Here is a 26,032-nt window from a genome sequence, read left to right on the forward strand (position 1 = left end):
CGGTGTGTGGCGGAGGGTACTTATTGTACCACTATCTGATCCCCCCTTCCCTGTTCCATTCACGAATTGTGCGTGGGAAGAACGACTGCTTGTAAGTCTCCGTATTTGCTCTAATTTCTCGGATCTTTTCGTTGTGATCATTACGCGAGATATATGTGGGCGGTAGTAATATGTTGCCCATCTCTTCCCGGAATGTGCTCTCTCGTAATTTCGATAATAAACCTCTCCGTATTGCGTAACGCCTTTCTTGAAGTGTCCGCCACTGGAGCTTGTTCAGCATCTCCGTAACGCTCTCGCGCTGACTAAATGTCCCCATGACGAATCGCGCTGCTTTTCGCTGGATCATGTCTATCTCTTCTATTAATCCAACCTGGTAAGGGTCCCATACTGATGAGCAATACTCAAGAATCGGAAGAACAAGCGTTTTGTAAGCTACTTCTTTCGTCGATGAGTCACATTTTCTTAGAATTCTTCCTATGAATCTCAACCTGGCGCCTGCTTTTCCCACTATTTGTTTTATGTGATCATTCCACTTCAGATCGCTCCGGATAGTAACTCCTAAGTATTTTACGGTCGTTACCGCTTCCAATGATTTACCACCTATGGCATAATCGTACTGGAATGGATTTCTGCCCCTATGTATGCGCATTATATTACATTTATCTACGTTTAGGGAAAGCTGCCAGCTGTCGCACCATGCATTAATCCTCTGCAGGTCTTCCTGGAGTATGTACGAGTCATCTGATGTTGCTACTTTCTTGTAGACAACCGTGTCATCTGCAAATAGCCTCACGGAGCTACCGATGTTGTCAACTAAGTCATTTATGTATATTGTAAACAATAAAGGTCCTATCACGCTTCCTTGCGGTACTCCCGAAATTACCTCTACATCTGCAGATTTTGAACCGTTAAGAATGACATGTTGTGTTCTTTCTTCTAGGAAATCCTGAATCCAATCACAAACCTGGTCCGATATTCCGTAAGCTCGTATTTTTTTCACTAAACGTAAGTGCGGAACCGTATCAAATGCCTTCCTGAAGTCCAGGAATACGGCATCAATCTGCTCGCCAGTGTCTACAGCACTGTGAATTTCTTGGGCAAATAGGGCGAGCTGAGTTTCACATGATCTCTGTTTGCGGAATCCATGTTGGTTATGATGAAGGAGATTTGTATTATCTAAGAACGTCATAATACGAGAACACAAAACATGTTCCATTATTCTACAACAGATTGACGTAAGCGAAATAGGCCTATAATTATTCGCATCTGATTTATGACCCTTCTTGAAAATGGGAACGACCTGCGCTTTCTTCCAGTCGCTAGGTACTTTACGTTCTTCCAGCGATCTACGATAAATTGCTGATAGAAAGGGGGCAAGTTCTTTAGCATAATCACTGTAGAATCTTAAGGGTATCTCGTCTGGTCCGGATGCTTTTCCGCTACTAAGTGATAGCAGTTGTTTTTCAATTCCGATATCGTTTATTTCAATATTTTCCATTTTGGCGTCCGTGCGACGGCTGAAGTCAGGGACTGTGTTACGATTTTCCGCAGTGAAACAGTTTCGGAACACTGAATTCAGTATTTCTGCCTTTCTTCGGTCGTCCTCTGTTTCGGTGCCATCGTGGTCAACGAGTGACTGAATAGGGGATTTAGATCCGCTTACCGATTTTACATATGACCAAAACTTTTTAGGGTTCTTGTTTAGATTGTTTGCCAATGTTTTATGTTCGAATTCGTTGAATGCTTCTCTCATTGCTCTCTTTACGCTCTTTTTCGCTTCGTTCAGCTTTTCCTTATCAGCTATGATTCGACTACTCTTAAACCTATGATGAAGCTCTCTTTGTTTCCGTAGTACCTTTCGTACATGATTGTTATACCACGGTGGATCTTTCCCCTCGCTTTGGACCTTAGTCGGTACGAACTTATCTAAGGCGTACTGGACGATGTTTCTGAATTTTTTCCATTTTTGTTCCACATCCTCTTCCTCAGAAATGAACGTTTGATGGTGGTCACTCAGATATTCTGCGATTTGTGCCCTATCGCTCTTGTTAAGCAAATATATTTTCCTTCCTTTCTTGGCATTTCTTATTACACTTGTAGTCATTGATGCAACCTCTGACTTATGATCACTGATACCCTCTTCTACATTCACGGAGTCGAAAAGTTCCGGTCTATTTGTTGCTATGAGGTCTAAAACGTTAGCTTCACGAGTTGGTTCTCTAACTATCTGCTCGAAGTAATTCTCGGACAAGGCAGTCAGGATAATGTCACAAGAGTCTCTTTCCCTGGCTCCAGTTCTGATTGTGTGACTATCCCATTCTATACCTGGTAGATTGAAGTCTCCCCCTATTACAATAGTATGATCACGAAACTTCTTCACGACGTTCTGCAGGTTCTCTCTGAGGCGCTCAACTACTACGGTTGCTGATGCAGGTGGTCTATAGAAGCATCCGACTATCATATCTGACCCACCTTTGATACTTAACTTAACCCAGATTATTTCACATTCGCATTCGCTAATAACTTCACTGGATATTATTGAATTCTTTACTGCTATAAATACTGCTCCACCATTGGCGTTTATCCTATCCTTGCGGTATATATTCCATTCTGTGTCTAGGATTTCGTTACTGTTCACTTCCGGTTTTAACCAACTTTCCGTTCCTAATACTATATGCGCACTATTTCCTTCAATAAGAGATACTAATTCAGGAACCTTGCCCTGGATACTCCTGCAGTTTACCAATATTACGTTAACTTTTCCTGTTTTTGGTCTCTGAGGACGGACGTTCTTTATCAACGATGATAATGTCCTCTCTGGTGAGCCGTCAGGTATTTTATCGTTTCGCCCAAGGGGGGGTCCCTCTAACCTAAAAAACCCCCGTGTGCACGCCACACGTACTCTGCTACCCTAGTAGCTGCTTCCGGTGTGTAGTGCACGCCTGACCTGTCTAGGGGGGCCCTACAGTTCTCCACCCAATAACAAAGGTCGATGAATTTGCAACCATTATAGTCGCAGAGTCGTCTGAGCCTCTGGTTTAGACCCTCCACACGGCTCCAAACCAGAGGACCGCGATCGACTCTGGGCACTAAATGTACAAATTAAAGTCGTGGACTGACAATCCTCAAAAACAATCTCGTCACAATCTATTCTTGATCTCCATTTAATAAAGTCCCAATTGTTGTTCTCTAAAGCTGTACGTCCTAAATAACTTCTGAACTAGAACAGACTAGAGACTGGAGTATCGTAATTACGATGTATGGCTATTTACACTTTAATAAACACTATCTTTGGTGTCCCAGACCTATGTTATATGACTATAATATTGATTTTCTTACGTATTGGAATAACTAATATTTTAATATTTTCTATTGTTTTTCCCCCTTCCCATGTTTCTGAAATTTATAATTAAATTTTCCTTTTCTTTTTTTCTATACTATTACTTCCCTCTATTTGTTTTTTATTTAATTTTCGTAATTACTACTTGTGGAGGGACTTGGGTCATTTTGTGAATTGATAGTTTAAAGATATGGGATCTAATTTGGGAGATATTTTTGTTTTTTCAACATCGAGAGGCGCTGTAGGTAACATTGGCCCCCACCCCCACCCCACCAGGAGTATGATAAGTGTAACCTGCCTTCGCTTATCATTGTCCTAGCAATGGGTGTGATTTTTTCTTTCATTCATATTCCATGCACATCATACAAAATTTGTTGCAGTATGTTTGACAAACATTAAAATTTAGACACGCTAAACTGGTTTGCCCACTAAATATCTCAAGACATATTATATAATAAAATTAATAATTTTGGCCTAACCGAACTGCCTCTACACATTTCCACAATTTAAATATATCACTTGTAGTAACCACAACCAACAGTGGGAACGCCTTGGGCTGCGGATCGGAGCCGCCATGCGGGGAAGCCGCCGGCGGTGCAGCACGCACCATAGGGGAAACACAGGATGAGTCGGACGACAGACCAACGACAACTGACAACAACCAACCATGACCAACTATGAGTGACACAACAAGGAAGAGATAAACAACGGAGGCTTGTGGAAACCACAACACCAAACGGAAATCCACTTGGAACCAGAGCCAGGCAAATGTCAACAACAAACGGAACGCAGTACCGCCGAGATAGAAACGAAATCCAGAGCGAGTACCAGACTGGCTGGACTCGGGCAGAGCAGGTCCCTATATACGAAACTGGAGGGAGTGGCTATTGGCCGCTGTCTGCACGTGGCTTAGTGGTGGCGCCCTCGCTGCGAGAGAGCCGCTGCATGGAATAGCCGCCGCGGAGGCGGAGCCCTCTATGGGCTGACTACGTCCATTTGTTCTGCCGCGTGTTCGACTTACGCGGCGGAAGGTACTAGATCACTTATATTATAAAGAGCTTAAGCGCACTGCTCCATTTAAAAACATCATGACTCTATACAAAACAAATTTTACAAGATTTGATCTTCAACAGTTTCTTTAATCTTCTTCTGATGACAAGACATGCAAAGAGAAGCTGCTACAGCACCAAACCGTACCAGGCAGCGTTGTACGATTTGGTTCTTCACTCAGCTGCCTCTTCTTTTAGCTTGTGACCATGACTTACATCCTGAAGTTCAACGTTCTGCTGCATGCGGCTGTTAAAATTGCTTCTTTGACGTTGATTACCAATGTAATAATACTACTGCTCGTTTTTATATTGGAACAGTAGGTTCGATGAATTCCATTGACTTCAAGTTAATTCATGAACATTCTGTTATATAATACCTTCTTTTGACTGCCCCCTCCCCTTCCCCCACGTTTATAACATTGTTCAGTTCAACCTATGTGTCGGAGGCCATCAATTAATCACACAATTGTCTATATACTTCCAGTACCTTCTATGTATTCCAACTCCTGAGTCCATATCGTTTTAAGTTACTGTACTCATGAAGACATTGCATTTGAAGTTTTTACCAGTTTCACATGGAGAATTACTTCACCCGTAACTAATATCTTGGATCACTAACACTTCACACAACACTTTTTGCAAAACACATAGTTCCCCTTTTACTGAACCATTCTTGTTAAAGGACTGCGCAAGAGAAGTCGACAACCTTGTGAAAACACTCTTTCCTACCCATCAGAAATACTGTTGAGATATTTCACTGTGTCATCTTTACTTAGTATAATCTAAGTATTAAAATTTAACACAGCAAACAAGATCACGAATTTTCATTACATTAAACTTTAATACTTGTTCTCACTAAAACATTTGATAATAATAGTTGAAGACTTCAATCTTATTAATTTTAACCAATATTCAGGCGTAAAGCCAGCCTACACCTCGTAATCCTATCCTTTCTTCCAAGTAAAATCTTCTATAGGTATAAACCATTTCTTAACTTAGTAATACATTAAATAAATCTTATTAAAAGCCTAACACCTATCTATACTGAATAATCTTCAAACAACTCTTTAAACACTTCTTATTAAAAACGTAAAGCCTTTTGAAGAAACGCAACCTCTAAACAAATCATTTTTAAGGCATAAAGCCTTCCTACAACTAGTGTTCTTCAAATCCTCAAACAAACTTTATCCAAGGCATGAAACCTCCCTACAGATAATATTCTTCAAACAAATTCTTAAACAAACTTTATTAAAAGTGAGTAGTATCCTTACAGCTAATAATTCTTAAACACAGGCGTGAAGCCTTTCCTACACCTAGTATCCTTCAGACAAATGCTTGGACAACTTTATTAAAGGCGTGAAGCCTTCCTACACCTAGTATGTTTCAAACAAATGCGTGAAGCCTTATAACACTCAGTATCTTTCAAACAAATGCTTGAACAACTTTATTAAAGGCGTGAAGCCTTCCTACATTTAATAACCTTTAAATAAAACTTCAGATAGATTATCAAATAAATCTTCTTAAAGGCGTGAAGCCCTCCTACACTTAATTATTCTGAAAGAAAACGTCACACAAATCTTCAAATAAGTATTTTTTTTTCTTCTAAGGCATGAAGCCTTCCCACCTCTAATAATGATAATCCTCAAACAAATCTACTTTCTATATTCAGAACAAAACTAGTATCTATAATACTACACAACTAATATTTTTCAAAATTAAAATCTTCTTTGTAGGATAAACTTGCAGGCACATCAAATAACTTCTTCAACATAATTGACAATCAGCAACAAAAATAACATTAATCTGAAAATTCAAAGAAAGTTATTACTTTGAAATAAATCTCTTTACATCCGCATGATGATAAATACCCATTTTCACACGGTTCTTTTCATCAGCTAACACATAACTACATGGAAAAGGTTTTTCTATTATTTGATATGGTCCATCGAACAAATTTTTCCACTTCCTATTGACTTTCTACCATATCGACAACTTTGAATATTTACAGACTAAAACCTTATCACTAATCCTACAATAAGATATAGGTTTCACTGTTTTGTCAAATTGTCTTTTCCTAACACAAGCTTGATGCTGTAATGACTAGTGGACTACTCTAAATGTATCTTCTCTCTTCATAGGAGACTTAGTCATTATTGGAAGAGTTGACAACCACTCTCCAGAGTCCCGTTTCCCTAAAAATACTTCGTTAGGCGTACATTTGGTAGAGAGATGTGGTAGGTCGTTATGTATACTTTCAAAAACATCTCAATCCATTTTACATACTTCTTGGATATATGTGTCCTCATAAATCTATTTAACTCCCTAAACACTCGCTCTATTGGGCTACTTTGAGGTCTGTGTTTGGAGCTAAAAGTATGTCGGATTTGCTGTTCAGACATTACTTTCTTCCAACGTTTACTAATGAAATACGATGCATTATCGGTAACTATTCTCTCTGGTTTTCCCACACGATTAATAGATTCACTCACTAATATTCTCAACATGGGTCGTACATTCGTAGTTCTTAAGGGATACAATTTAATATATTTCGAAAAAAAGTCGTAGAAACCTATTACATATCGAAAATTTCCCTTGACGATCGGCCACGGCCCGATTACATCACATGAAACCAGTTCTAATGGTCTAAAAGGAATAATTGGATGTAATGCTACCTTATGACTTACATTAACTGGTTTGGTCATTTGACGTACAACACACCTAGATAAAAATTGTATAGCATATTTTTTTAAGTTCGGGTAAACAGTATTTTAATAATTTATACACACACCTTACACCCACATGTCCCCAAACCAAATGAGTATACCAAATAAAAGTGGTTAAACACCTAGTAGTTATACATATTAACCAGTTGGAATCTCTATTTTTACGATAGTATAAGGTCTCGCCGACCAGCTGATATTTATCGTTATTTACCCTTTCTACCTTCGCTTGTTTCAAAGATAGTATGATATTGCTCCACTTCTTAGGCCGGTAATACAGTATCAAATTTCTTTGTCAAAGATTTGATCAAAGATGTGATCAAATATTCCGTCAAATATATTTGACAAAGATCTTTGACGTAGCACTAGAAGGGGTATTACACTGTCATCAAATTTTTCGTCAAAGTTCAAGATGGCGGACAACAACTTGTTATTAACCTCAGCAGTTGCATGTACTGCAATTGCATTGTGTGCACATGCGGAAAAGAAGTGGGGAAAAAAAAGGAACCATACATACAAGGTTGACAGTCTTAAATTCCTGGGATTACAACTTGATAACAAATTCAGTTGGGAGCAGTACACCACAGAACTGCAGAAACGCCTTAACAAATCTGTATTTGCAATTCGAGTGTTAGCAGACATAGGCAACATAAAAATGAAAAAGCTTGCATACTTTGTATGCTTTCATTCCATAATGTCATATAGTATAATATTTTGGGGTAAATCTTAAAGTCAAACAAAAGTTTTAAGAGTCCAAAAGCGTGTAATACGTATTTTTTGTGGAGTAAATTCATGGACGTGATGTAGAAACCCCTTCAAAGAACTGGGTATACTAACCATTGCCTCTCAGTATATTTATTCCTTAATGAAATTTGTCCTAAATAATATATCTCTCTTTCCAACAAACAACTCAGTTCATACATACAATACCAGGAACAAAAATGATCTGCACAAGGACTTAAAAGTACTTACTTTACTTCAAAAAGAGGTCCACTACTCAGGAACTCTCAGCTTCAATAATTTGCCACCAAACATAAAAAGTTTATTTACAAATAAAGATTAGTTTAAAAGGAGCCTGAAAGACTTACTAGTGGCCAACTCCTCCTACTCCATTGACGAAATTCTTAATAGAAACATATGATGTATTGTATTTATTCATACTATTAGTATTGTTATTTCAGATTTTAAAAAAAATTGACATGTTTCACATCCACGAGGATCTCCTCAGCACAGATCTATCGAACGAAAAACTAATCTAATCTGGGTGAAGCCGAGGGTTTTACGGCGACACTATAAAAGCATTCAACAAAACTTGTTACGTGAGCTTACAGTGGAAGGCATCAAGTCGAACATCAGTTACTTAAGAATGGATGAGCATGCATTTCTGTATGTGCTCAGTGAAGTGTACCCTCATATCACAAAGCACAATATTCACTTAAGAACTGTTACATCTTCAGAAGACAGGCTCACTGTAACACTCTGATTCCTTGCTACAGGAGAAGGTTATGTTAGGATCATTATTCCCAAAAGCATATCTATCCACCCGCCCAGAATTAGAATTTTGCCTTCTATTGTTATTATTGTTACCATTTCCATTGCCATTTGCACGAGCAAAGTTGTTATTGTTGTAGTTGTGGTTGTTTCCATTACTACCATCTGCATTAAATTGATAATAATTACTGTTATTATTCTGGTGTCTAGCATCTTCTAATAACATATCAGCTTCATCTACCATAGACAAACAATAATCAAGATCGTCATCTGACACCGTTACTAGTCGTTTTCGAATGTAAATCGGCAATCTAGATCTTAAAATCCTTATTACTTCCCTATATGAAATAGGATTATACCAAAATTTTGTCTTATTTATGTATTTTTCAAAATAGTTCCTAAGAGTACCGTTTTTTGGATTGAACATCTTGGGATCATAAACCTTGTTTCATAATCTTTCTTGTTTGCTATACGACCAGAATTTTGCTAGAAAAAGTCTCTCAAATTCTTGACGTGAACTGCATTGTTCGCTTACGTCATTAGCCCATATCGCCGCTTCTCCTACCATTTTAGACACAATAAATTGTATTTTATCTTTTTCTATCCAACCCTGAGGAAATACTCGCTTAAAACTATTAATGAATACCTTAGGGTGTGCCGGCCGAAGTGGCCGTGCGGTTAAAGGTGCTGCAGTCTGGAACCGCAAGACCGCTACGGTCGCAGGTTTGAATCCTGCCTCGGGCATGGATGTTTGTGATGTCCTTAGGTTAGTTAGGTTTAACTAGTTCTAAGTTCTAGGGGACTAATGACGTCAGCAGTTGGGTCCCATAGTGCTCAGAGGCATTTGAACCAACCTTAGGATGTAAATGAACACTAGTTTTCTCGGTTGAAAATGTAGGGAATTGTCTACTCTTAAAAAATAGTGGTTTCAATTCTCAAGTCCGACAAATATCCCTGCTGCATTCGTGGTTCCGAATCACAGCCAGACATTTCGTCGTTTTCATACAGTTCCCTGCCAAATTTTACCCGTTTCTTTGGTCTAGAATTAAAATCATGATCAGAATGGATACTGGTTTGCATCACTCCGCTATCCAATCTGTCCACCCCTTCGATACAAATTTCGTTACTAGAAATTTTAGACTCTGATTTTAATTGTTGTTTTGAAACTGCTCCTAATGCTTTTTCCTTTATTATCTTAAATTCTTCTTTATACCCATTAATAATTTCCTGACATGACCATTGAATATCATTTACAATATCAGAAGCCTGATTAGGAACTTTGGAGGATTTTTCTTCAAACCATTGGGATAGTCTCTCCACAGCACCCTTCGATTGTTCCCCTAAATAATTATCAATGGCTTATTTAGCATTAACTTCTAACTTATTCATTCTATCAGTCAAGTTATTAACATTATTTAAGATCTGATCTTGATTAGATTCTAAACACATAACTTTAATTCTTAAGGAATTGTACTTTTCAGTAATCTCTTGTACGTCATCTTGAACCTTTTCAAATATTTTCTTAAAATGCGATTCTACATTGTCTAATTTATCAGATAACTTTTTATTTTCTTTTAAAATATTTTCCCCTAATTTAGCAAAACGTTCTGCTTCTTTAGCAGAACGTTCTGCTTCTTTTAATCTACTATATTTTGCCAATTCCTCTTTAAATTGTGCAAGAATATTAATTAACATATTAGCATCTGTATTGGTATTACTAGATTGAGATGTACTCCCATCACCAAACACAGTACCCGTATTCTGCACTTCCACCAAGTTCACATTAACATCAGTAGTTGTCTCCATATTCTGAGCAATATTTGAATCACTAACGTTTACTTGTGAATCAACAGAATCTAATCCCTCTATCACATTTCTCTGTACATCAGGTTCCCCTAAGTGTAAATCTTCCATATAATCCATTCTATTTCTACATCTCCTAGCCATTTATAAAATCAATATTAATCGTCACACGCTTTTTTAAAAAAATATACTTCACTCCCTGCACTACAGCACTACTACAAAAGGTGACACAAAGAAACAGTCCCTATCAGGATTTCCTTGGATAAAATAATAATTAAATACCTGAGGTCGATTCTTCTGCTTAGTAATAGCAGTAGTAGACTCTCGTAGAGACGAGCAGTGTGGCACAGCAGTCAGCTGTACTCTCGTGGTTCTGTAGATCAGCTGGGTTGTGATTGGCTGCACTCTCGTAGACTGGAAGTCCAGCGCTGTCGCCTATTGGTCGCGCTGTGTCGTCCTCTGCGTTGCCGGCTGTCTCCCTCAGCAGTTGGAAAGATCCGCGTTTCTCGCACTCAACAGCAACCTGTGAAACAAACTGCCAACGACGCCCTTCTTTCTAATATGCGAACCTCAATACCCGTAGAGGCTTCAAATCTTGCTCTACCAATCTTCTGTTTGAGCCCCACGTTGTAGGGCGCCAAATACGTGCAGCAGCCCTTTTTCTGTTTTCGCTTTTTCGTCTGTCGGGTACAGCTAAACTGGTGGCTGTCCGACCTTTGCTTAACGTGATTCGGAAAAATGAAGACCTTCAGTTGAGTAACAATAACTTTATTGCGAGCGCGTATCTTGTGACGCCCGGCATGCATGGACAGATCGGAGCTATAAAATTTGCTTCCGGCCTATACAGAGTATCCTTAATCCTCGGAAAACTTCCGTAATTAGGAGAGGAAACAGTACTCGTCCACACAAGTCAGGAGGCAAGGAACTACTACTAACTCAAAAAAACAAGGAATAATAACAATAAACCGAACGTATATAAAAGATAGAAAACACAGCGCCTCTAGAGGCTGGGCGCGGAACTACACCAACGTCGCGTAAAGTAATTGCGACCGCACACCACTGCACTGACACACGCGCACAGCACACACACACACGGGCGAGCTTGAATTAGCGCGCTGCAGCGTCGCTACATCAGCCCCCCGGGCGGAAGCGGAGCGTCGGCGTCGAGATACCGCGCCGGAAAGTGCACCCGACGTCCAGAACGGGTCGTCCTCGTCGGAGGAGGAGGAACAACGTCAGGAGGTGGATGTTGTGCTGCGTTGGGCGGCGGATGTTGAAGAGCCGGCGCCGGAGATGTGGCGTCAGTGTCTGGAACAGCGGTAGGTGAATGCCTGCGACGAGGTGCCGCTAGTGGGGTGTCAGGAAAAACATACGCAGGTTTAACCCGATTCAACGCGACATTCGTAGTTTCGCCGTTCACTAAGATATCCATGGTGTGGGCACCGCGCCGTAGCACTTCATATGGACCAGAATAAGGAGCTTGTAGAGGCGGTTTAACGCCCTCAGTGCGGAGCATGACGTGACGACATTGTTCCAGGTCCTGGTGCAGGAAAGTGGGCGGCTTGCCATGACGTGTGGCTTTCGGAGGGCGAATCTTTGATACATGGTCCCTCAATCGTCGCAAGAAATCCGGCTGGCCAGTAGACACTGTCTCTGTGGCATCAGCGTCTACAAAGTCACCAGGAAGGCCCAGTGTTTCTGCCGCTGACGACCCCAGGTCTGGTTTGAAAGTCGTCCGTAAGCCTAACAAGACCACTGGTAGTGCGGTTGTCCAGGTTTCTTCGTGGCACATCAGCGCGGCCTTCAAACAACGGTGCCAGCGTTCGATCATTCCGTTGCTTGCTGGGTGATAACTTGTGGTCTTATGGTGGGTGTAACCACAAAACTTGGCCAGCTGTGAGAACAGGTCTGATTCAAATTGCCGTCCGCGGTCAGTGGTAATATGTAGTGGGCATCCAAATCTTGCCAACCAAGTCATTGCAAAAGCGGAAGCTAATGTGTGTGCTGTGATATTATCCACCGGCACTGCCTCCGGCCAACGTGTAAAACGGTCGATCATTGTAAACAGATATCTTTGCCCGTTCGAAGGTGGAAGTGGTCCGACTACATCTAAATGAACGTGGGCAAAGCGGGCGGTGGTATCCGGAAAATCGCCGATCGGTGCGTGTACATGGCGGTTAATCTTGCAGCGTTGGCACTGAAGACAAGATTGGACCCACTCGCGGCAGTCTTTTTGCATGCCTGGCCACACGAAACGTTGCGATACTAGGCGGAATGTCGGGCGTACCCCGGGATGGCACAATCCATGTACTATATCAAAGGCTTGTCTTCTAAAAGCCGGCGTCAGAAAGGGACGAGGTCGGCCGCGAGAAACGTCGCAGTATAGCTGTGTATCTTCCCCTGGAACATCAACGAGTTTCAGTTGCAATGCGGAAGCCGTGTCTTTGACATAGGCAAGGAGTTCTTCGTCGTCTCTCTGTGCCTGTGCCAGTGCAGGAAAGTCTATGGTACTGGAAACACTGCTGATCCGTGAAAGGCAATCCGCAACAATGTTGTCGATCCCAGAAATATGTCTAATGTCGGTAGTAAACTGGGCCACGAACTCAAGGTGATGAAATTGACGGGGAGAGCAGTTGACACTATTCCGACGGAAGGCGAACGTGAGTGGCTTGTGGTCTGTATATATCGTGAAAGTTCGCGCTTCCACTTGGGGGCGAAAATATTTCACTGCCTGGTATACTGCCAGGAGCTCACGGTCATATGTGCTCCATTTTCTCTGTGCAGGCGAAAGCTTGTGGGAATAATACGCCAGTGGCTGCCATGCGTTGTCGGACCATTGTTGTAACGCGGCACCGATCGCCGTCTGGCTCGCATCTGCGACAATTGCTAATGGCGCGTCGAGCCGTGGGTGTGCGAGAAGCGCCGCGTCGGCCATGCTCCTCTTTGTTGCCTCGAACGCAGAACACATGTCCTCTGTCCACTGTATCAGAGACTTGCTATTTACTTTAGGGCCCGATAATGCCGCCGTCAAAGGTTCCTGCAGCTCCGCAGCGTGAGGAAGGTGTCGTCGATAAAAATTGAGCATCCCCAAAAAACGACGTAATTCTTTGATCGTAGTTGGTCGGGGTAGCTGCAAGATAGCGTCCACCTTCTCGGACAGAGGAAGAGAGCCTTCAGCAGAAATCTTATGGCCGAGAAATGTCACCTCTGACTGCCCAAAAACACACTTGTCCACGTTCAAGACGACACCGTAACGCTCCAACCGCTCGAAAATCTCTCGCAGATGTTGTCGGTGTCGATCGTGGTCAGCAGAGAACACTAACACATCGTCCAGGTAGGCGAAACAGAACGGCAGCCCCTGGAGAACCGAGTCTATAAACCTTTGCCAGGTCTGAGCGGCATTGCGTAAACCGAAAGTCATAAATTTGCTTTCAAATAAACCGAAAGGCGTTATTATTGCAGTCTTTGGAATGTCGTCATTGGCCACCGGAATCTGTGTATACGCTTTAGCGCAGTCCAGAACTGTGAACACCGTGGCACCATGTAAAGCGTGATTATAATCCCTCAGTAACGGAACGGGATATCTGTCCGGCACTGTTCGCGCGTTAAGCGCACGGTAGTCACCGCATGGGCGCCAAGCTCCACCCTTCTTCGGAACAAGATGTAATGCGGAGGACCACGGGCTCTTAGATGGCCGCATTATGCCCTCGCGAATCATGGCGTCAAATTCTGCCTTCGCTATCTTCAATCGGTCCGGAGCGAGACGCCTAGGTCGGCATGCTACTGGGGGACCATCCGTCGTTTGAATGTGATGCACCGTGTCATGTGGTATGAACCTGGGAGCGCCGGGCGGCCTGGTCAAGTTCGGATAGTTAAGCAGTAATTCAGTGTACTCACCCTCCGTAGCATGGACCAACTTGGCACTGTGCGTTGCGGTGTCGCGACGGAAACCCGTGACTGCTAAGCCAGTGACGCTGTCTACCAAGCGTGCGTTCGCGACGTCCGGCAGCAGGTGGTAGTGTGCGAGAAGATCAGCCCCGACGATCGCCTCCGTGACGTCAGCCACTGTAAAATTCCACCCGTACGCGCGACGTAGGCCGAGATTAAGCTCCATCCTCTGTGTGCCATATGTTGCGATGGAAGAATTGTTGGCAGCCGTCAGACGGAAGGCAGTTGGCGGCCGGCAACGATGTATGGCTGTTCGTGGTATGATACTCAGGTCCGACCCCGTGTCTATTAAAAACTTAACGCCGGAACTCCTATCGGTAACGAACAGGCGCTTGGAGGATAACTGGCAGTCGGTTGCGCCTATTGTCGACCGCCGGTGGCGTTTGGGTGCGAGCATGGCGATGTGCACTTCCTTGCCTGATCGCCGAATCGTCGGTGGTACCAGCACAACGGTACCTCGCCTTGCGGAGTGGTAGTACCGCCGGAAGATCTGCTTCTCGAACGCCGCCGTCTGTATCGGCTTCTTCTATTATTGTCGTCGTCACGTGCCAGCAGCGCACTGACCTGGGTGCACAAAAGCTCAACCTTGGCAGCGAGAGAATCATGGTCGGCTCGTGCTACAGACACGGTACTGTTTGCACTGTTGTCCAACGCCGCGACTGCGCTGACCGGAGCCGGTGTGATCGCGTCCTGAATCCGGTCTGCTAGCTGCGCCACGCCATCCAGCGGCATGTCCGTTTGTGAGGCGATTATGGCTTTTATTTGCGGCGGCAACCTACTGCTCCACAGTGTTCTGAGCAGACTGTCTGGCACAGTAACGGTGTCAACTTTGCTGCGTAGATGTCGCAGGTATTGAGAAGGCTTCCTGTCGCCAATTTCTTCCTGTGTCAGAACCTGACGTATCCGGTCCTCTTGTGACGCGGCCACCCGTCGAATCATCTCTGATTTTAGCCTGGCATAAGCTCCAGCCTCGGGCGGTGCTGTGATTATGTCCTGCACCTCGGCTGCATAACGTTGGTCGAGTTGGCTCACAATCAGCGCAAATTTAGTTGCTTCGACCGTTATTCCAGCGCAGCTAAAACTTGCCTCTGCCTGCGCGAACCAGAGTACCGGGTTGTCGGGCCAGAACGGCGGCAAACGGACTGCAATCCTGGAGACGGGCTGCTGTTCGGTCATTATGTGCTCGTTACTTACGTAGCTCGCGGCTGCTTCTTCTTAATCACGTCGGTCTCTGCTTGAATCACGTCGGGGTCACCACTTGTCGGGTACAGCTAAACTGGTGGCTGTCCGACCTTTGCTTAACGTGATTCGGAAAAATGAAGACCTTCAGTTGAGTAACAATAACTTTATTGCGAGCGCGTATCTTGTGACGCCCGGCATGCATGGACAGATCGGAGCTATAAAATTTGCTTCCGGCCTATACAGAGTATCCTTAATCCTCGGAAAACTTCCGTAATTAGGAGAGGAAACAGTACTCGTCCACACAAGTCAGGAGGCAAGGAACTACTACTAACTCAAAAAAACAAGGAATAATAACAATAAACCGGACGTATATAAAAGATAGAAAACACAGCGCCTCTAGAGGCTGGGCGCGGAACTACACCAATGTCGCGTAAAGTAATTGCGACCGCACACCACTGCACTGACACACGCGCACAGCACACACACACACGGGCGAGCTTGAATTAGCGCGCTGCAGCGTCGCTACACGTCTAATAGGTGATAGTTTGATTTTATTTTTTACACATTGACTGTCATTGAAGGGTTTTACTTTTATTTAATATTGTCCCGGATAAGTATCAGTTTGATTACTTTTAAAACCCAATGTTAAACGTGGGTGACTACACATATAGCCTTCCCAACTCTGAGAGAAAAAATCTTTAGTAGCTTTGCTACCAATGTTTACAGATGACGATACTTTAACCTTTCATTCAATTGTTTTAGTTACGAATCGCTAGTTTGTTCTTGGCATAGAGTACGTAACCTTAACGTTTATTAATCTAAGTTAAATTAATGTTCAAGACTTGTATTATGTTTCAAATTAACAATGTCAGTTTATTGACAAGAATTATTAATAAATAAGTTCACTCATACGAACTCATTCAAAGAAGTTCATTAATTAGTTGTCATATGCTCGGTTTACACTTGCAAGTTATTGCAGCAATTTACATCCGGGGAGGAACTTGCCGCGCGATTTGCGAGTGTAAACATATCGCCAAGACGACTTGTGACCGTAGCAATTTATTGCGGAAGTGACTTGCACACGTTTTCCGCTTCCAGTGTAAACACCACGCAAGAAGTATCTGCAAGTAACTTGCAGCTTTTAGGATTTATTTCTATTTCCTGCAAGTAGGAAGCGCAAGTTATAGTAAGCATGTCGTCTGCATAACATATTTAACATTTTACTTAATGTGGTGACTTAATTTTATGCAACCATCTTATGTATTATATGCAAACAAATTTCAGAAATGAGGAAGAAACGGGAATGGATGAAGCAGGATACAGAACATTTTATTGAAGCCGTGGAGAGCTACCCCGAAATACGGAACGTGCATAACCGAGACTTTAAGGATAGAGTGAAGAAGATGAGCGCATTAAATGAAATCTCGTCGATTTCGACACATCTATAAAAGAAGTACATAGAAAGTAGCATAACTTGAAGAAACAACCCCTTTGCCACCTGCATCCACTCCCTTGTTGTTTTAGGAGTCTAGAAAAAGGCGATGTGTAATTATTACGTGTTCCATTTTATGAGCATTAGAAGAAAAAAAAAAACATTTTTATAAGCATATCATTCTGTAAAATGCAGTTTATTTCAATACAAATTTAATTTCATTGTTGTGTTTTCACATACCTTCAAATAATTTTCCCTTTTCAAGACGTTAAAAATGGCTCTACATACATCGGGTACGATCAGAGAAATCGTGCTGACGGGAATATGAAACAAGGACATTAGGGACTTGTATGAGTCTCCTACAAAGAAAAGATTTCAAAATTCAAACCTTTTTTGGTTGTATGTTTCACATAAATAAATGAAATGCCTATTTTATTCCTAGCTCACCGGTAGTTATAAATCATAGAGTGACTAGCAAATGTTCTTTTGCTGAAATAGCAGTACTGAAGTTTGTGTCTCGTTTTGATATGACGGGTGCTGTTAACATCAACAAATATTCCAGATCATTTGAGGACATTCTGCAAAAGTTTTCAAAAGTATCCATGCTCTCGATACTAAGTTCTAGCAAAAGGCACCAATTTGCGATGTTCTCATTATCTACTCTCTAACCCAAATACTTCTCTTTTTCACTTTTTGCATTACAATTAAGGAGCTGCAGCATATCTCACCCGCCTACTTGTCATTTTACACTTCGGCTCACACTTGTAGTGGTACTGAAAGCATATGTAAACAGTATCAGCAAGTTTCTTGCCAAAGAACTTGTGGTAGAATCTTGCTTAATTCTTGCACTGCTGTGTAAACACAGCTGCAAGAGGCTAGCAATAACTTGCAGCAATGACTTCTGCAAGCGACTTGCTAGTGTAAACCCAGCTTAAGTAGGATTCCCGCTAGCATCAGAGATGTTAGATAATATCCTGTCACTTTCGGTAAATAAGTTATTTCTATTTAATATCCGCAAACTGTCATTAACTATGATCACTAGTCGCGTAAAGTTAAAGTTTCCCACTGTCACAATTCAAAGTCTGAATCCGGTTAAAATTCTCAATTCAGTAAAGTGTTTAAATATTCACACAAATTGACATTTAAGCCAAAGAGATTACTATTCACCTTCCCATTTATCTAATCTGCTAAACGTCCAAATTAAAGTCGTGGATTGACAATCCTCAAAAACAATCTCGTCACGATCTATTCTTGATCCCCGTTTAATAAAGTCCCAATTGTTGTTCTCTAAAGCTGTATGTCCTAAATAACTTCCAAATTAGAACAGACTAGAGACTGGAGTATCGTAATTACAACGTATGGCTATTTATACTTTAATAAACACTATCTCTGATGTCCCAGACCTACGTTCTATGACTATAATATTGATTTTCTTACATATTGGAATAACTAATATTTTAATATTTTCTACTGTTTTTCCCCCTTCCCATGTTTCTAAAATTTATAATCAAATTTTCCTTTTCTTTTCTTTTGCTTTCTATACTAGACATTTCCCTCTGTTTGTTTTTTATTTATTTTTCGTAATTACTGCTTGTGGAGGGACTTCGGTCATTTTGTGAATTGATATTTTAAGGACATGGAAGCTAATTTGGGAGGTATTTTTGTTTTTTCAACACCGAGAGTCGCTGTAGGTGTTACAGCGGGCCCGAGTAAGAAGGGCTGAGTGCCAGTCGGATAGTGTCATCGTGCACCATGACGTGAGTGCATGATGACAAGTCCTTATGCAGGAATAAGGGGGGGGGGGGGGGGGAAGTAAGTGTGTCTGAGGAGGGGGCATGTGAATGTTAGTGATTAGCTGTCCATCAAATGCAGATTTGATCCGGGGGGGAGTGAAGGCTTGACAAGCTGGGAGTGTGAGGGTTCTCCGTATAGTACTTCTACCAGAGATGCGCCAAGGTCCTATTTGTAAGCAGCCTGAATGCCTAATATTACCCACAGTAGGGCATCGGCCCACTCGCCTCCGTGGCACATCAGTGTAGCTTTAAGCATTTGGTGTTAGCATTCGGCAAACCCATTTTGGGGATGGTATGCTGTTGTCCTAAATTGTTTCACCCCACACAGTTCACAAAGCTGCCGCAAGAGGGTGGTCTTTAACTGGTGCCCCTGGTTGGTGGTGATAGAAACTGGGCAGCCGAAGCACGAGATCTACATTAATAAAAGAACTCTGGCCACCGTGTCAGCTGTGATAGTAGTGAGGGGAATTACCTCTACCCAGCAGCTAAACCTGTCAGTGGCGTACAGTATGTAACAAAAAGGGCCCAAGGGGGGTAAGGGGCCGACTATATCTATGTGTATGTGTTGAAAGCTTCGCCCTTGCCATGTCGAACTTACCCATGGGGGGTTGTGCATGACATCTTACTTTTGCGCGTTGACAAGCCATACACGCTCGTGCCCAACTGTGACATTTTTTTATCACCCTGGTCCAAACAAAATTTTCAGACACCAGATGTGCAGTGGCGTGTATGCCAGGGTGTGCCAAGTCATGAATACTATTATAAATGTCCCAGTGGAGAGTTGCAGGTATCACTGGACATATGTGTCCTGTTGAAATGTCATGCCGGATGGGTGACGAGAACCGCAGAAGTGTCCGTAACTCGAGTTTGAGTCCTGTTTCAATATTGGAGCGCAATGTGGCAAGTTCAGTACCATCTGTTTGCAATTTGGGAGTTCACTGAGGTCCAGTTGTGAAGATAATACCGACACACGAGATAAAAAATCGGCGACGATGTTCTCTGCTCCTCTGATGTAACATATGTCGCTCGTAAACTGGCATATGAGGTCCATATGACAGAAACGTCTCAGGGATGAGTCCTTGCCCAGGTTGTGGAAAGCATATATGAGCAGTTCATGGTTGGTAAATACCACGAGATGGTGACCTTCGATATCGTCTTTGAAATATTTGATAGCAGCATAAATAGCAAAAATTTCCCAGTGCCCAGATGCCGGCACACGTGGCTATGGGAATGTAGAAGCACTGTCCCGTTGAGTACAGCTAGTCGGTGTGTTTGGAAACTGCGTCGAACTATTGTGATCACAAGGTGGATAATTGGAAAATTGTTCCAGAGTGTCTGCTGGAAAACCTAGTCAGCACATGTGTAGTGTAGCAGGCAGCAAGTGATCCATTGTGTACTGCTCGATGGGATGAGAGTTTATTGTAGCACTCAGAAAAAATTGGGGTCACCAGTATGGGTCTAGTGTTGTAGGACTGCTGGATCCAATGATATACACTATACCACATGCAATAAGCACTATTTTATTGGTCCGAAGCACACATATACAGATATACACATCTTGTTAATTCTCCATACACACGTTTACTGTTTTGAGTGTGACCACAGCCTGCTCACAAAAAGCTTGAAAGACAAAGATGTTATACATGATTTGGTCGATAGTCGCCACGGTGACCAATGAAAATAGGGCGCTAAAGACTAGGTGAAGACGTGTCTAGCATGAATTGTATAAAAAGTAGAACTGTAGAAAATACGGGAAGAATGTAGCAGCAGTGGCTGGTGTTGATGCTCGTAGACTTAATCCCAGTGCTTGCAGTAATCACCATCGGCATTTTGCCACAACTTCCACCTCAGATGACCAATGGTTCTGCTGAAATCCAGGACACGTCAAGGGACCACAAGATAGATGTGGCATCTGCTAACAAATGCGCCCAACCTGTGACATAAAAAAGTACCAGCTGTCCAGTCAGCAATAGGCATCAAATCAGACCCTACCAGCCGTAGATTCACCAGGCATCCACCTTTACTTGTGGCTGCCAGCCAGACGTCTTGCCACATCTGAGGCAGGCCTCCCACTTACCTCTCTAGCAGCACAATCAGTCTGTGCCTGACCACAGTGCCAGCATCTAACATACATTCGCTGCCAGTCTGGAGTGTCTACTACACATGGGTGCTCTGCTCCCAAGATACACTGAGCTCAGCGACCACAGGCGACTATATAACAACGCTTCCCCACCTAGGATTCGGGTTCAGTATCAAACCCCACCTGTGGAAGTGAGCACTAGGTCCCTATTGTACACTGGGCTAAATAAATAAATCAACTGATACCACGCTTAATGTGACTGGTTTTGCCCTTACCTACCCACTACAGAACCCCAAGCCCCTACAATACTGAGCATTATTTATTAATGAAAGTCTTAATTAAAGATCACACACTATAAGAAAACTATTTACACAAGGTGCTCAGTAGTCACACAAAACTATGAAACCATGAGTAAAAGCTTTTAGGCTAGAGTAAATGCTTTTGAGCTAGGCAATGGAATTTACATCAATCACAGCGGCATACTTTCATCCATGACAACCAAAGAAGAAAGTGCTAGGATAGTAGACCAGAGAGTGCAGCTTAACTGATGAGTGAAAATAAAAGACTGAGATTAAATGTAACAAAAACACAGTTCTACATATTCTGCATGCACATCTGTAAATGAAAGCTCTGTGTTCAATGGGTGTCCAAACAAATCTCAGAATTTTATAGAAACTGTAAGCTGAGATCGAGGGTCAGTTTCTTCTGAGTTTCATGAATACAACAAAATAGTAGTTCAGATGCCAAAACAATTTAACTGAGAATTCTGATACACTACTACATACAAACGTCAAATACTGGGCACAACTGAAGCTGCATCTCTGGTACAAAACAACAACAGATTTTTTTAACACAACAATGTGCTCATCCACATAGCACCCCAAATTTACATCTACATTTGTAGTCTCCAAGCCACTGTACAAGGAGTGGTGAAGGTTACATAGTATACTAGAATCAATTATCAGGCTCCTAAGACATCATTTACAGAGGATGCACAAGAAGCATTGTGGACACACCTCTGCATCACCTCAAGTTCCCCTGTTTTTACCTTTCTGCTCATGGTGCAAGGTGGAATAACTAATGAGTTACCTGACTTGCACTGGGACATGAGCTCCCAAAATTTTGAAGGTAAGGCTCCCTTGATGCTCAACACCTTCCTTGTAGCATTTGCCGTCAGAAATTGTTGATTATTTCTGTGATGCTCTCACATTGGAATAACAAATTCATGACAAAATGTACAACTCTTCTTTCAGTCTGTTTTTAACACTTCCATTAATTAAAGTTGGTAAAGGTTCAACATCAACAGAGCACTTTCAAGAATTTGTTGAAGGAGGGTTCTTTTGACAAACTGCCTATTTGCTTCTGTCTCGGGTTCTTCAGCCGATGTTTGTCTGATGATTTTACTGGCATTTTGCCAGCACGAGTGTCTGCCATTGTCAAAGCTTCACCTTCCATTGCTGGTGGTGAACTGGAGCCGAGCTCATGGCCTCAGACTATGTGTACCTGGTGCGCCAACATCCAAGGGCTTCTCTGCGGTCATTTCCGGTGTGGTTCTCCTCTTGCTACCTGCGACGGTCGTTCGCTGGAGTACGGGAAGCCAGGGCCCATTTACCTTACGGTTTTCTTCTTTCTTGTTGAAGCTATTCCCATGTTTGTGTATTTCTACAGCTTCTCTGGACAAGTGGGTGCGATAGTGCTTCTCTACAGCCAGAACTTCCATGTCGGCAAATTTTATTACGTGGTCAGGCTCACTCAGTGCGTGCTGTGCCACGGCCAATTTCTCCACCTGCCCCAGCCTGCAATATTGCTTATGTTCTTTGATCCTGATATTGATTGATCGTCCAGTCATTCCAACATAAACTTTTCCGCATGTACATGGTATGCAGTATATTCCCGACATTGCAATTGGGTCCCTTTTATCCTTTGTCGATCTAAGACATTCTTTGATCTTCCTTGTCAATCTGAAAATTGTCTTTACACCTTGTTTGCGCAGTGTACAGCCGATTCTGTCCATCACTCTGGGAATGTATGGCAGAAAGGCCATTCCTGACATTTCTTTTTCTGATTTCTTACTTCGTTGAGTGTTTGGCTCTTTGGCATTTCTAATATAATTTGTGGCCACGAAAGCCTAAACAATTTTGTAAGGATTCCTTTAAGTAATCTTTTTTTGTGGATGAATACTACTACTTCAGATTCATCTGATAATTCTGTGTCCAGCACCTACAGCAGATCTGTGCCAGCATTCTACCTTAAATTGCTTCAGGCAGACACTTTTGAATATTTGATGGTTGTGACTGATCCACATGATTGGTTACCAACTTTGCAGTTAAATGTTTGGTCTTTCCATCCAATCACTACTCACTTTCTACCAAATGAGTCAACAATATGACTTCAAAGAGCTAAGGTATCTGCCATACAGCACCACCAAATTTAAAAATAATAAATAAATAAAAAGAATGCTACCATTATAAAACATAATTCAGGCAAAATCCAATAGATTAATGTATTGCAACAGAAGCAGATTACATTTAAAAATAGTATTGTTCTAACACCAAACACAATAAAAGACACAGTCATAAGAAACCAACTATTTATTAAGTCATGGCTTGAAAGCATACGTATAATACACTTCAGAGAACATATACAAGGCTGATGGCCAGAGCCAGAGCAAGGCTATATAAGAAGTATTTGCCCGCCAAAGCCCATCTGCTATTGGGTGCAGGCAATAGAGGTACTGGACAGAAGTTGGTGGCCTCTGGTGGGGGGCCCGAGCATGTGCACACATCTCAACACATGCCACAGTAGTGGTGGCAGACAGGAGGTAATGAGGTACTGTGTGGACTACTACATCCCTCCTTCTCCATCTCCAGGGGAGAAGGCGGTGTGAGGGGAGCGAGGAGGCTACATCTGGAGTGTGTGGAGTGTGGGATGGTATGAGCGGGCAGCATGTTGCCCACAGCGAACTGCAATCATGGTGGAAGATGTGCCTGCATGGTACATCCCATGGAGCCATCTGTGCTCACTTGAGAATGCAGCTGATTGTAGGGGTGGTGGGACAATGGGAGGGCATGGTCAATGCAGCTGATTGTAGTGGCGTGCCCCAAGGCACTCTTTGGTATGCACCATGAATGCATGTCACATGTGCTGGCTGTGGATGATGGCTGGATTGCAACGCAGGTGTCATCTGAACCTCTGGGTCCAGAATGAAGTTCCAGACACTATCTGTGATGATGTTTGTGCTGCTATAGGATGCCCATCTGGCAGCAGAAGTAGATGGAACAGTGCTGCTGCCAACCATGCAAGAGGTCAGCCAAGCTCTTGTCCCTGACAGGAGTCATTCTCTAAGAACTGAGAAAGAACATAAGGGCCTCCTCCACTGGTAGTTATGTGGCACATTTGTGTTTTTAAAATTAACATGAGGCATTGTAATCTTACCCTCCCACACATTACCATCAATTTCTCTGTCTCTGCAGAAGTTTTGAAAGCTTCGAGAGGCATAAGATACACAAAAGAAAAACTTTTTACTTACCTTCATTTTCTCTTGTTGTTGGCTCCAGTTTTTGCGTCCAGGGGTACATTCTTGCGGATGAAATTTTGATTTAACATTGTGGGTTCCTGATGACTAAATAACTCATGAAGTACTATCTGTTGCTGTGAATATCCTTTTATTTTATCCTATTTTATCCCATTTTTCTATACCACACTGACTTCACAGTCTCTATTTTTATAAAACCATCAATTACATTATTGTAAGCAAAATTAAAAATATAAGTGCATTTCCATCAAAGGCACATCCACTAATACTTAAGTTCTGGGGTACTCACAATATTAAAAAGAGTTTACAAAGCAAAAGAGTTTACAAACTTCATTGACATAAGAATAATCTTTTCTAATTAATATCTTTATTTTTAAAATGAATCCAGAAATAAATTTAATAACTCGCACCCAATTGTGCAATTAATAATATGAATTTGAAATATGCCAGATATTTTGTAATTTCAGATATTTTTAAAAGAAGAATAATTTTAACTGAACATACAGAGTCTAACAAATTAATTTCATTTTATACATTTTAGTCTGAAATATAATACATCTTATACAAAATAAAATGAAATTCTTGCAGTTAAACAGCTGAGACAATGATCACCTACACAAGTTACTTGGTATTGACTATTTCTATAAAAAAAGGTTATTTTAGAAAAGGGTGTCCCATTACAGCATTCTGCCTCATCATTGGATTGCAGATGAAAGGGGGGCACCTTGACGTGGCAGATGCCATCCCATGAGCAAAAATCTTTGAAGGATTGAGCCAAAAATTAAGGACCATTCTACAAAACTACTGTACAAGGTAGATCTTTGACAGAAAAAACTTTTGACAGGGCCTTGACAGTTGTGTCTGCTGTGGTAGATGGACAACAAACAACATATGGAAACTTGGAAAAGGCATCAAAAACCAATAACCAAAAAGCATCTAAAAAGGTGCAGCAAAGTCGATATGGATTCTTTCTGGAGATAGTATGGGCGCTGGCCAAGAGGTAAAAACAGTAACAGTGCTGCTTGTTGAGTTGGCTTGTGGCAGGCCATGATGAGGAGCTCCACTTCATGATTATTACAAGGTCAGAATATATGCTGATGTGCCAGTTGTTTAGTGCACGAGGCTCACCACTGACCTTGATGTAACAGGCTGACAACCTCCACATGCAATGTTGCTGGAATCACAACACGAGGAGTACCCCCCTTCAGTTGACAAGAAAATGATACCATCTAACAGGGAAAGGTGATGAGGGGAAGCATAGCAGTTATGCAGCAGGTCAGATTCCTGGACTAGCAGACAGCCGCACCACCCGTGTCATACCATGTGCACCACTTGTTTAAGCACTGTATCCGCAGCTACTGTGAATGCAGGTGGTTATAAGTTAGAATGAATGGGCTTAGGCAGAGGGCTTATACTCACAACATACAATATCCTGTTGCAGTGCATGCTCTTCAACATGACAGTCACGACCTCGGAGCCTCTTTCGCCACACATGCCATATGGTTTCTTCATCCAGACACCAGTTTCTCAGATCTCCACAGGTGGGAACTGGTGCTACAACATGTCCTCGGTTCTCCCCACCCACCTGGCCTTAATTTATGTTAATTTTTCACTCTCGACATTACTCCACAGTAACTATTCCTTTCTTCATTCCCTTGT

General features: G+C 42.2%; 1 protein-coding gene across 1 annotated transcript; it reads right to left on the minus strand.

Moving 5' to 3' along the window:
• Positions 1-11,529: 11,529 nt before the first annotated feature.
• LOC124803169 lies at positions 11,530-12,195 on the minus strand. Its single transcript, XM_047264351.1, has one exon. It carries the CDS (start codon positions 12,193-12,195, stop codon positions 11,530-11,532), a length of 666 nt encoding a protein of 221 aa, XP_047120307.1.
• Between the last annotated feature and the right edge of the window lie 13,837 nt (positions 12,196-26,032).

This window comes from Schistocerca piceifrons, chromosome 6, assembly GCF_021461385.2.
Source record: "Schistocerca piceifrons isolate TAMUIC-IGC-003096 chromosome 6, iqSchPice1.1, whole genome shotgun sequence".
Taxonomy (NCBI): Eukaryota; Metazoa; Arthropoda; class Insecta; order Orthoptera; family Acrididae; genus Schistocerca; species Schistocerca piceifrons.

What these genes read in the sequence shown, in the direction of transcription:
- LOC124803169 (XM_047264351.1), bottom strand. Translation starts at nt 12,195, where the DNA reads ATGTGCCACGAAGAAACCTGGACAACCGCACTACCAGTGGTCTTGTTA.